Source organism: Equus asinus, chromosome 12, assembly GCF_041296235.1.
Source record: "Equus asinus isolate D_3611 breed Donkey chromosome 12, EquAss-T2T_v2, whole genome shotgun sequence".
NCBI lineage: Eukaryota > Metazoa > Chordata > Mammalia > Perissodactyla > Equidae > Equus > Equus asinus.
In genome coordinates, this window is record NC_091801.1 from 37,116,818 (window position 1) to 37,130,647 (window position 13,830).

Below are 13,830 nucleotides of genomic sequence, written 5' to 3' on the forward strand. Positions count from 1 at the left end.
TCTTAATATAATAGTTCTGGAGGCAGTGGCAGCTTTAAGTAGAACTGCCATTTATGTAGAGAAAGATTATTGTAGGTTGCTTGGATTATCAAGCCTTGGCAAAAGGATACAAAGCTAAAAGGAAATATAACAACTGGCACAGAACATAACTAGATTTGCAAATTTATCTTCACCATTTATTTTATACATGTTTTCAAATTTTGTCTTGCAATAACTTTTCCTGATTATAAAATCAAATTATACTTACTGAGTAGAAGAATACTAAAAAACCATCAAATAAACAAAAAGAATAAATAATCAAACATAATCCCATCACCTAGAAGTAATTAACTGTGAAGGTAATGGATAGCCAGCCCTGGTGGTCTAGTGGTTAAGATTCAGTGCTCTCACTTCCATGGCCTGGGTTTGTTTCTTGGTTCAGGGAACCAAACCACTCATCTGTCAGTTATCATAGTGTGGTGGCTGCATGATGCTGACAGCTATGCCACTGGTATTTCAAATACTAACTGGGTCACCTATGGTGGACAGGTTTTAGCCGAGCTTCCAGACTAGACAGACTAGGAAGAAGGACCTGGCCACGCATTTATGAACAATTGGCCATGAAAACCCTATGAATAGTAGGGGAGCATTATCTCATAGGGCACCAGAAGGTGAGAGAATGGTGCAAAAAGACTGGGCAAGGTTCTGTTCTACTGTACACAGGGTTGCTAGGAGTTGGAATCAACTTGGTAATGGATGGACTTTGAAGTCACGCATCTTGGATTTTCGTTGTCTTTACTACTTATTGTTATTTGCCTTTAAAAGTTAGTTACTTGACCTTTCTGTGCTTCAGTTCCCTCATCTATAAAATGGGAGTAACTATTAATAGAGTTTACCTTACAAGATTCTTGTGAGATAATGCGTTAAAAGTCTTTAGTAGACCTTGGCACATGGTAAATACTGAATCCACTACTTACTGTTGTTATTTCCTTCTAGTCTTTTTTCTAAGCAATATTTTTATTTATACTTAAGAACATACTGTATATTTCTTTTTTCACTTACTATCATATCATAAGCACTTTCTTGTGCAATTTCCACTTGATGAACATCCTTATTCTAAGTCATTGACCACATTTTTAATTATTTTCTTAGGATAAATTTCTAGATATCCCACATCAACTGATGGTGACCCGTTTAGCTTACAGGAATACTCCAGCAGGAGATGATAGATTCTGGAGTTTTAATCTTGTAACCATGACCTGATGGGGAATATCAGATACCTCACTGGTGTGATCATTAAGCTCATTAGGAGCTCAGTGAGTGGAGAGAGGCAATATACAAGGTGGTTAATAATCTTGGTTCTGCCACTTGGGCATATGTCTATTTAACTTCTCTGGGCCCCTCCTGTACGCTGGGGTAAAAGTAATACCTATTTCATGGGGTAGTGAAGACTAGTTAGTTTGATGTCTAATCCTGACACATGGTAAGCACTTAATGAACATTAGCTCTTTATTTGTTATTATGTTCAACACTTAAAGGTTTGTTTTCATAATTAAATGTGAGAGAATGGTAGTGATTTTCACAAGTAGTGTGAGAGTATAAGTTGTAAAGTATAAGATAGGACAATACAAATATTTTTTAGTTCAAAATGTTTTGTTTTGCCCCCATTTTACATATAACAGAAATATTTTTTCTCTTCTAAATTTATTATCCACAAGACAACATGGGAAAGAGGCATTTGATTTAATAAACCCTGTAAAGAACATTTTATAATTTTCTTCAGTGATTCAAAGATGGAATGTTATTTTTATCCAAATTCTTGTTAAAAAACAAAAATACTTTATGTAACTTTTTAAAAAGTTAAATCTAAGCAAAACAGCTGCACATAATGATGCTAGTTTTTATAGAGTGCTTACTATGTGCTACACAATTTTCTGGGTATTTTACTTAATATTAACGAATGTTAATATAATATAACATCCTATGAGGAAGGTTCTATTATTATCTCCAATTATAGAAGAAACTGAGGCAAAAAAGAGGTTAAATAACTCACTGAAAGTTATGCAATTAGGGAGAAAATTCTGTCCATGTAGTGTAGCTCCAAAGCCCATCCTTTTAACCATTCCACTATGTTATTTAACGTTCCAATAGAAAAAGAATAATAATTGATTAAATACAATACCAATATGTTTATGCAAATTTGTATTAATCCAAGAATTTGATTAACATTGAAGTTTTTAAAACTTCATCTCTTCTGTGGGAAAACATGTATACAGGTTTCAATGCATTTTTTTCTTTTAGTTTTTCAGTTATGGAACAAAAATATATCAAAACATTGAAGCTTTTCAGTCCAAATTCTTTCCGCCTCTTCAAAAAGCAATGCTACCACCAAATAGCTTTCAAGGAAAAGTGGCATTCATTACTGGGGGAGGTACTGGCCTTGGTAAAGGAATGACAACTCTTCTGTCCAGCCTTGGGGCTCGATGTGTGATAGCCAGCCGGTAAGTCAGTCTCAGCAAGTTGCTTGGTGAGATTCCATGCATGAAACAATTCTGTGCTGCCATATTGGAAACAGTGTTTGCCAGAGTTGTTTGATTTGCATCTTAATCTCCTATGAATATCCTTTAGAATATTTAAATAAATCTCCTTGGAAGTCAGTTACAGTTTGTGATGATAGAAATGATTGATTATGGAACTGATGATTTATACATTTTTTATACATTTTTCAAATTCAGTAATAGAATTTTTTTCTGTATATGAACATGAAGCTACATTGAGGCTGCTTTGTGTTCAGTGGTAGTGATTATAATTACTTCTTCAATAGATAACCTTGCACCAGGATAATGGATATAATCCTTCCATTTTCTATAAGATGGGGAGATATTTCAAAATATCTATTGTGATGAATGTAGGAAGAGTAAGACCATGTGGAAGAAATTTCTTTTTATTTAGGTACATTCTGGTGCTCTATAACTATGCAAGTCTAGAGTTTTAGAGACTCGTCAAAAAATCTACCTCTTCCTCCAGTTTTGAATAGTGTAAAATTTTTAGATAGGCCAAGTAGTAATCTGAATGACAAGTTACTGTGTAATTTACAGAGGGCCAAAGGAATTTCTTTCGATGTTTCCTTCAATGCAAATTGGCCAGAACATTTTTGTTTTTATGTTGTAATGTTTTTGAGTGATAACATATTATTTTCTTTGTAACACTACATAATTTACATGGTTTATTTTTTGTGTTTCTTTTAAGAGTATAAGATTCTGAATGCATATAAGTTGTCTAAACCCATCAATTTGGTCTAAAGTCTACTAAAATAGATTTTATATATAACATAGATTTTATGTATAACATAAGCTTACATTATACCCTGAATGTTTTTTCTTTCTAAATCAGGCTTGGGCAAGGAAACAGATAGAAATCATTGTAATTAAGCAAGTAATGTTAAATCTGTGAGTAGATATAAAGTAATTGGTTTAAAAGTAAATAATTCAATAAATTAGATGCTATATAAAAATTGATTGAATTTAACTTGTAGAAAATGAATTCATTCAAACTGACTTGTTTGTAGGTATAGCTTTCTTATTTTCTCAGAAATACATCTCTTTAAGCTATAGATTCTCTGTTTTTTAATTTATGGAATTAAAAAGAAAAAGTATAATATGAAGTTATTTCAGAACTCATGCAAAGTATCATGTATTTATTTCTAGAAAGATGGATGTTTTGAAAGTTACTGCAGATGAAATTTCTTCTCAAACTGGAAATAAGGTACATGAAAAACGGTTATTTAAATCAGATTTAGGAATTATAATGTGCATAAATAATTTACTCCTGTTTTTGGCTTAGGGAGTCTGAAAAAATGTAGGATTCTTTTTTCTCTCTGTTATTTTGTAGGTTCATGCAATTCAGTGTGATGTGAGGGATCCTGAGATGGTGCAAAACACTGTGTCGGAACTGATCAAAATCGCGGGACATCCTGATGTAAGTGTAATGGTGATGAGGCCAAAGTAAGAGGCATTTGACATTGATAACACCCAGCAAGATGCACTAAGGAAATAAAATATTGATGTGAGCAAGTGTGTTGAGATGCACCTATTTTCTATCCCTAGCTAAAAGCTAGCTCGGCTTAAAGCAGGGAACAGATTAGAACAGACTGCTATACCATTTCCTTTCAGGAATACTTACAAAGGCATTTACAGTCTTTTGAACAAATTTGATTTCACTTTATTTAATAAGATTATGAAATAAGAAGAGCATTTATCCAAGAGCACAATATCTAGTTTAAATGATTCATATTCTTTGCTTTTCCTAATAATTTTTGATTATCTCTATCAGTAGAGGAGACTAATACAAACAAGGAAACCTACAAGAAACTCCAGATTTCTCCTTTTAAGACTTGAGATATACATAGGTATTTTGCTGTTGTTTGGCTCACATATTGGAAAGAAGCCATTTCCTCCAGTAGTCTCAAAGAGAATATTTGTTATGTTAAAGATATTTTCAAACAGACCAATAATATTGAATCTGCTAACTAAATGGAATCTTTATTGATAGTGATGAAACAGGTCTTCAACCAAGAGTTTCACTGGGTAAGTTAAGCCAAAATGACACCAGAAATTAAAGGCATTTTAATTGAGATTCCTTGAAATAAAGTGTAGTCACTTGGTAGATAAGCTTAATTTGTGTTTATATTCTTTTTTTTTCTTTGCTGAGGAAGAATTGTCTTGAACTAATGTCTGTTGCCAATCTTCCTCTTTTTGCCTAAGGAAGATTGTTGTTGAGCTAACGCCTGTGCCAGTCTTCCTCTATTTTGTGTGTGGGTCGCTGCCACAGCATGGCCGCCAATGAGTGTTGTAGGTCCGCGCCCAGGAACTGAACCTGGGCCACTGAAGCAGAATGTGCTGAACTTAACCAATAGGCTATGGGACCAGCCCATATTTAGTCTTAATAATAGACTTTACCCTAATTTTGAGACAGGGATTAGGATTCTGAAATTTGGTAAATAGCATAGGAGATTTTCACAGGCTCAAAAAAAGCAAAACGAAACAAACTTTCATGGTATTGTTTCATAGCAAATTGTGAACTTTAGCTTTATTGTATTATTTGGATTCATAAGTTTCAGAAATAAAAGCCATTGAGGGAAAATGTTCTTCCTCATCTAAAAATTTTTATAACTTATCATATTCATTTATTAGATTGTGATAAACAATGCAGCAGGGAATTTTATTTCTCCCACCGAAAGACTCTCTCCTAATGCTTGGAAGACCATAACTGACATAGTTCTAAATGGTACAGCCTTTGTGACACTGGAAATTGGAAAACAACTAATTAAAGCACAGAAAGGTATGTTTACTTATTCTTCACATATTTATTGAGTCTCTGCTGTGCACAGGCTCTGTGTTAAGCCATGGGATACTTACAAAAGTTAATATATCTGCACTTGTACAACTCATAACTAATGGAGAAGAAAGATGCTTAAATAACTGCCATACGCTATGATGTGAGCTATAATGCATATATATTTCATGTGCATTGGAAATCCAGAGACTGGAATGACTAACTCTCCCTAGGGATGATTATCAGGTTGAGGAACAAGTTGCAGTTTGAGCTGAATTATCAAAGATCTACATCTGGACAAGGGAGAGGGAAAGTAAATGTGAATATCCATAGGAAGAGGCCTGGTGGAGGGGAAAAGCAGAAGGGTTTAAGGACTGATGAGAAATTTGATGCGGTTAGAGATAGGAGAGAAAGTGGTAGGAAATGATTATGAGGAGGTGGGTTGGGTGTAACTGGGAAAGTTCCCAGTACCATGATAGGAAATTTGGTTTTAATCCCTCAGTATTGGAAAGTTATTTCCTTATGGATTTCTCTTGAAGGTGTCTCGTGAAAAATGTGACTTGATTGGAAAGGTTACTGGCAAAAATGTAGGGGATGGAAAAGCTTAGGGAGACCATTCAGGAGGGTTTGATTTTTCTTTTGGCATGTGGATGGATGACATGGGGGATAAACTGGGAGATGTTTAGAAGATAAGATCAACAGGATTTACTGATTAGATGAGAGTTTGTAGCTGGGGTGAATTGTTTAGGTGATGATGACATCAATGAGGTTGAAAATCTTGGAGGAAAAATAGATTTAGAGGGAAGTTACTAGGAGAATATTTTTGTTTAGTACAGTTCTATGAACAAACTTCTTTATAAAAGTTCATGAGATGTGAATAGTAAATATATGTCTACTGTATATATGTGTGTATATATATATATATGTGTAGAACTAGCACACATTTGTTCATTTAACACTTACTGATGACTTTTGTGTAGCAGGCCCTATGCTGCATGTCCAAATGACAGAGGTGGACAAGACTCTGTCCCTGAAAAAGTTGGGGTTGAGACCTGAAGGATGGCATCTTTTCTCAGAGAGTGTGGAGAGTATGCTGAGCAAGGACAAGAAGGAAGAGTCCTTGTGGTCTTTGAAGGATGTTCTTTGGGGCTTGAGAGGAAGAAAGAAGGCACAGGGCTGGCCAGCTTCCTTATTCTGGTTCAGAAGACTTTGCCTCATTAGATTCAGTTTCTTCTGTGCAGCATGGATAATTTTCAAACCAGTTTGAGGAATAAGTTAGGAACAGACAGAAGGATGGTAGAAAGGTACTAGCCCTTTTTGTGTGTGTGAGTGCTACTAACTACCATCCTTTCTCTACGTACTCATTGAAATTGAAACCCAGGTCACAGTTCCCAATACAGCAGAGTAGATATGAGTTAGGTTTGGAACTTGTGTAATTTTTTTGGTTTTGATTTTGTCTTTTTTCAGAAGGGATGGATGATTGGGAAGGAAGACAGAGAAGAGTGGACTGGCTCCTCTTTCTTCCCTTCCCTGTCCAAGGATCCTTCACCTCTGTCTCTTCTCCCTCCCTCTGTCTCCATCTGATTTTCTCTCTTCACATCTCCTTCTCATTTCTCTATTTCTTTCCCTCTCTGTCAACTCTTCACTTTTGTTTCTCTGTTTCTCTCATCATCTTGGTCTCTCTCATCACTATGTGTTTCTCTGCCTCCTTGTCTCTTGTAATTCTTCCCTTGCCCATCTCTGTTACTCTTGATTTCTGACTCTCCCTTCTTTTCTCATTATAGTCTTTCATTTTCACGTAGACTTTGATCTATTTTTATTCATCCCATTGGATTAAAATTCTCTGAGCTTCATTAAAAATGTATTAGCTAAGACTTTTTAAAAGATGGAAGCCAGTTTTTATTCTTCCAAGATTCATGTCAGTTACTGATGCTGTGACTTGACAGAGTTTTAAGGACTTGTACCACTGAGCTGTGGAGAGTACAGTGCACAGGGTTTATTCTGGTATTGGAGTGACAGTGACAGTTAAGGAACCCAGGTGCGAATGATCTCCGAAGTGTGTCAGAATGGGTAAATAGGTTCAGAGGGCAGGCAGTCTGTGGTAATCTGTGATCAGAAGTATGTTAGGTGGTCTGGCATCTAGGAAGTCAGTCAAGGTAAGATATATGGGAAGTCAGACTAGAGAAATAAGGGCACCAGCAACTGGAAGACAGCTGCTGGCTTGCTGATGGCAGGAATTGGTGATGATGTACATTCAGAGAGGGGCTAGTAGATGACTGAGGAACAAGAGAACTGTGGCCTCAACAGGGGCAGAGAAGCTAGAATTAGAGGGACATTATTAAAGTATGTTCCTAACCAGCATTGATGCAAAATTAACAATTATGAACAAAGAAAAGATTTAGGAAACTCCTAAAGACATTAGCACAATGTGCTCTTAGAGCCATAAAGGTCAGTAAATACATGGTTGATACTTATTGGAAGGATATTGAAAATATCATGCTGAGATCCATTCATTACTAGGATGTCATGTATAAATGTAAAAATTAGTAAATAGTGTGGAAAAGGATACCTAATTTTATTAAAGAACTGAAAGAACTTGCAATGAAGAAAGACTGAAACAGAGACTAATAGGGATTTGTTTTTCTCTTTAGCAGTATAGTCACAAAGGACATGGATAGGATAAATATTGAATTTTTCCATTAAACACTAGATCACTAGAAACAAGAGATAGCTCTTGAAACTCACATGAGGTGATTTTAGGACACATAAGAAGTATTATTGAAGTAGCATTAATACTACTTTATACCACTATAGTACTTTATAATTTACAAAGTTCTTTCATATACTAGTTATGGAAACAGAATGAAATCAAGATTATTATAAGCTGAAATGCAGGTCAATTAAAGAAAAGAGTAAATCAATGCATAATATAACTCTAATGTATTAATTTGAGTTTCCTAAAATTGAGGTAAGATTTACATACAGTGAAATCCATGGATTTTATGTGAACAAATTGATGTTTTGACGAACTTAAACACTTAGGTAACCATTACCCCAGCCAAGACATAGAACGTTTCCACCACCCCCTAAAAGTTCCCTCATGTCATCTTTCACTTAGTCCTCACTTATCTAAGTTTTTAACACATTTTTATTGGCTTGCTTATCTTTTTATTATTGATTTGTGTAATCTGGACTGAGTACCTTATCAGATATTAGTATGTATTTGGAATATGTGCTCCTAGTCTACGGCTTATCTTTTCATTTCCTTAACAGTGTCTTTTGATGAGCATAAGAAACTAAACTTTGATGAATCTCTTTTCCAAATTGGCTCTACTATGTTGTGTTCCCAAAAGTAATTTATAAGTTGCAGTTGAGCTACATTCTTGCCAACACTGGCTTGGTTATATTTCATTTTAGCCGTCTAGGGTTGTGTAGTGGTTCCTCATTTGTAGTGTTAACTTACATTTCCCTAATGACTAATGAAGTTGAGCATCTTTTCATGTGTGTATTCATCATTTGTATATTTTCTTTGATAAAGTGCCTGTTCTCATCTTTTGTCCATTTTTTATTAGGTTGTTTGTCTTCTTGGTATTGAATTGAACAAGTTATTGTTATATATTCTGGATACAAATCCTTTATTAGATACATGTTTTGCAAATATTTTTTCCCAGTCTATAACTTGTCTTTTCATGTTCTTAACAATGTCTTTCTAAGAGGAAAGATTTTTAACTTTGATGTTGTTCAACTTATGAAATTTTTATTCTATCACTCTTGCTTTTTGAGTCCTATCTAAGAGATTGTTGTCTAACCCCAGGTCACAAGTAATTTCTCCATTGTTTTCTTCTGGAATTTTTATAGTTTTCACCCTTACATTTAGGCCCATGATCCATTTTGAGTTAGTATTTACACATGGTATGAGATAACATTTGAGGTTAAGTTTTTGCATACATCTATCCATTCTTTCCTCATTGAAGTACTTTGGTACTTTTGTCGAAAATCAATTGATGATATATATGTGAGTCAATTTCTGAGCTCTCTATTCTGTTCATTTGATTTATATGTCTGTCATTATTTTGATTACCTGGGTTTATAATATATACACATGTTATATATGTTATATATATTAATTACTTTAGCTTACATTAACTTGACATCAGATAGTGTGAGTCCTCCAACTTTATTCTTCTTTTTCAAAATTGCTTTTACTATTCTATGTCTTTAGCATTTTCATATAAATTTTAAAATTAATTCAACAATTTTTACAAAAAAGTCTACTGGAATTTTGACCAGGATTGTGTTAAATTTATAGATTATTTTGGGGAGAGTTGACATTTTGACAATATCAAGTCTTTCAATCCATCAGCCTGGTGCATCTTTCCATTTGTTTAAATCTTCTTTAATTTCTGTCAGGAATGTTTTGCTGTTTTCAGTGTAGGTCTTATACAAATTTTGTTAAATTTCTGCCAAAGCATTTTATATTTTGGGTGCTATTTTTCCTAAATTTTATTTTCTAATTGTATGATTCTGTTATTTAGACATAGAATGGATTCAGTTTTGTATATTGACCTTTTTTCTGCAATCTTGCTAAACTCACTTATTAGTTCTTACAGCTTTTTTGGTAGATTCCTTAAGATTTTCTATATTGTTGATAATGTTTGTGAAAAAAAGACAATTTTTATATCTTCCTTTACACTCTTTATTTCCTTTTCTTGCCTTATTTAACTGTACAATACAGCATTGAATAGCCAGGGTGAAAGCACTGTTTGTTCCTGATACCAGGACACAAATCAAATACATTTCCTTCTGATATCAGCAGGAAAGCACTGAGTCACCATTAGTTATGAGGTTACTTGGAGGTTTTCATAAATGCCCTTTATCAGTTGAGGAAGTTCACTTCTAGATCTAGTTTCCTGGCCGTTTTTTTCTTTTTTAAAAATCATAAATAGGTGTTAAATTTGTCAAGTCACGTCTTCCTATATTTATTGAGATGGCCATTTTTTTTTTTTGTTTAGCCTGTTAATATGGTGAATTCCATTGATTAATTTTTAAATTTTTAAGCCAACATTGCATTCCTGGGTTAAACTCTGCTTGGATATCATATATTATCCTATTTGTATATTGATGGATTTGTTTTGCTAAAGTTTTTTTAAGATTCACTTTTTCAGCTTCCAGCTGTTACTTTACATTGAGTTTCTTAGACCATTCCAATGCTCGCTTAGTCCAGTGATCAGCCAAATACTTGAGGGAAATTTATATGCCAGTATTACTTCCTCCTTTCCAACTGCTGTGGCAGTCCTCAGCTCTGTTCTTTGCCAATAGGTGATGGGTTGGCTACAGTCCTGCCTTTAGAAATTGATATTAGGTTTAACCTAAATCCAAAAAAATACCTCTTGTGATGCTGGCAGAGATACATTAGAGAAGTGTTCCATACATTATGATACATTTCATAGTTGCCTGTTTTTCAAATCTTACATTGCTTAACATTTAAGTAAAAATATTGCTCACATATCCATTATTATCTTTTAAAAATATATTTGTTTGGATTCCATCTAAAGAAAATGATTTTTCTTAAGTCTTATTTTCTTTCTTTTACATGTATCAATTAACAAAATATTCAACAGCCTATCCAGATATTATACTTGATTTTGGACTAGCTTTGCTAATAAGTTCTTTAATTATTAAATAAAGATATGACCCAAAAGGTGCTAGAATACTGAGCAAGCAAAAAGTGAAACATTATTTATAGGAAATGCCCTAATTTTAACCAAGTTTTCTTCCTTTCTCTCTCCCACACTCCCTCACTCTTTTCCCCTCCCTCCTTTCTTTCCACATTTTTTTTTTTAGTGTTTTTTTCTCTCTCTCTTTTTTTTTTATTAATGTTATGATAGATTACAACCTTGTGAGATTTCAGTTGTACATTTTTGTTAGTCATGTTGTGGGTACACCACTTCCCCCTTTGTGCCCTCCCCCCACCCCCCCTTTTCCCTGGTAACCACCAATCAGATCTCCTTATCAATATACTAATTTCCACCTCTGAGTGGAGTCATATAGAGTTCGTCTTTCTCTGACTGGCTTATTTCGCTTAACATAATACCCTCGAGGTCCATCCACGTTGTTGTGAATGGGCCAATTTTGTCTTTTTATATGGCTGAGTAGTATTCCATTGTGTATATATACCACATCTTCTTTATCCAATCATCAGTTTCTGGGCATGTAGGTTGGTTCCACGTCTTGGCTATTGTAAATAATGCTGCGATGAACATAGGGGTGCAATGGACTCTTGAGATTTCTGATTTCAGGTTCTTAGGATAGATACCCAGTAATGGGATGGCTGGGTCATAGGGTATTTCTATTTTTAACTTTTTGAGAAATCTCCATACTGTTTTCCATAGTGGCTGTACCAGTTTGCATTCCCACCAACAGTGTATGAGGGTTCCTTTTTCTCCACAACCTCTCCAACATTTGTCGCTCTTGGTTTTGGATGTTTTTGCCAATCTAACGGGTGTAAGGTGATATCTTAGTGTAGTTTTGATTTGCATTTCCCTGATGATTAGCGATGATGAACATCTTTTCATGTGTCTATTGGCCATATTCATATCTTCTTTTGAGAAATGTCTGTTCATGTCCTCTGCCCATTTTTTGATCGGGTTGTTTGTTTTTTTCTTGTTAAGCAGTGTGAGTTCTTTGTATATTATGGAGATTAACCCTTTGTCGGATAAGTGGCTTGTAAATATTTTTTCCCAATTAGTGAGCTGTTTTTTTGTTTCAATCCTGTTTTCCCTTGCCTTGAAGAAGCTCTTTAGTCTGATGAAGTCCCATTTGTTTATTCTTTCTATTGTTTCCCTCAACTGAGGAGTTACAGCATCCGAAAAGATTCTTTTGAAACTGATGTCAAAGAGTGTACTGCCTATATTCTCTTCCAAAAGACTTATTGTCTCAGGCCTAATCTTTAGGTCTTTGATCCATTTTGAGTTTATTTTGGTGTGTGGTGAAAAAGAATGGTCAATTTTCAATCTTTTGCATGTGGCTGTCCAGTTTTCCCAGCACCATTTGTTGAAGAGACTTTCTTTTCTCCATTGTAGGCCCTCTGCTCCTTTGTCGAAGATTAGCTGTCCATAGATGTGTGGTTTTATCTCTGGACTTTCAATTCTGTTCCATTGATCTGTGGACCTGTTTTTGTACCAGTACCATGCTGTTTTGATTACTGTAGCTTTGTAGTATGTTTTGAGATTGGGGATTGTGATTCCGCCGGCTTTGTTTTTCTTGCTCAGGATTGCTTTAGCAATTCGCGGTCTTTTGTTGCCCCATATGAATTTTAGGATTGTTTGTTCAATTTCTGTGAAGAATGTTCTTGGGATTCTGGTTGGGATAGCATTGAATCTGTATATTGCTTTAGGTAGTATGGACATTTTAACTATGTTTATTCTTCCAATCCATGTGCATGGAATGTCTTTCCATCTCTTTATGTCGTCATCAATTTCTTTCAAGAAAGTCTTGTAGTTTTCATTGTATAGATCCTTCACTTCCTTGGTTAAGTTTATCCCAAGGTATTTTATTCTTTTCGTTGTGATTGTGAATGGGATTGAGTTCTTGAGTTCTTTTTCTGTTAGTTCCTTGTTAGTGTATAGAAATGCTACTGATTTATGCACGTTAATTTTATACCCTGCTACTTTGCTGTAGTTGTTGATTATTTCTAATAGTTTTTCTATGGATTCTTTGGGGTTTTCTATATATAAGATCATGTCATCTGCAAACAGCGAGAGTTTTACTTCTTCGTTACCTATTTGGATTCCTTTTATTTCTTTTTCCTGCCAAATTGCTCTGGCCAGCACCTCCAGTACTATGTTGAATAGGAGTGGTGAAAGTGGGTACCCTTGTCTTGTTCCTGTCCTCAGAGGGATGGCTTTCAGTTTTTGTCCATTGAGTATGATGTTGGCTGTGGGTCTGTCATATGTGGCCTTTATTATGTTGAGGTACTTTCCTTCTATACCCATTTTATTGAGGGTTTTTATCATAAATGGGTGTTGGATCTTGTTGAATGCTTTCTCTGCATCTATTGAGATGATCATGTGGTTTTTGTTTTTCATTTTGTTGATGTAGTGTATCATGTTGATTGACTTGCGGATGTTGAACCATCCCTGTGTCCCTGGTATAAATCCCACTTGATCATGGTGTATAATCTTTTTGATGTATTGCTGTATTCGGTTTGCCAAAATTTTGTTGAGGATTTTTGCATCTATGTTCATCAGTGATATCGGCCTGTAGTTCTCCTTCTTTGTGTTGTCCTTGTCAGGTTTGGGGATCAGAGTGATGTTGGCTTCATAGAATGTGTTAGGGAGTACTCCATCTTTCTCAATTTTCTGGAACAGTTTGAGGAGAATAGGTATTAAGTCTTCTTTGAATGTTTGGTAGAATTCTCCAGAGAAGCCGTGTGGTCCTGGACTCTTATTTTTGGGGAGGTTTTTGATTACCGTTTCTATTTCCTTACTTGTGATTGGCCTATTCAGATTCTCCATT

General features: G+C 34.8%; 1 protein-coding gene across 3 annotated transcripts in view; it reads left to right on the plus strand.

Moving 5' to 3' along the window:
• DECR1 (2,4-dienoyl-CoA reductase 1) overlaps nucleotides 1-13,830 on the plus strand; it is a 67,558-nt gene that overhangs the window by 32,619 nt on the left and 21,109 nt on the right. For all 3 annotated transcript variants that reach the window (XM_070481328.1, XM_070481326.1, XM_070481327.1), the window contains 4 exons: nucleotides 2,281-2,480; nucleotides 3,687-3,744; nucleotides 3,871-3,957; nucleotides 5,172-5,319. In XM_070481328.1, the coding sequence (XP_070337429.1) occupies nucleotides 2,359-2,480; nucleotides 3,687-3,744; nucleotides 3,871-3,957; nucleotides 5,172-5,319 (415 nt within the window). In that variant the 5' untranslated portion in view covers nucleotides 2,281-2,358. The remainder of the gene's footprint in view (nucleotides 1-2,280; nucleotides 2,481-3,686; nucleotides 3,745-3,870; nucleotides 3,958-5,171; nucleotides 5,320-13,830) is intronic.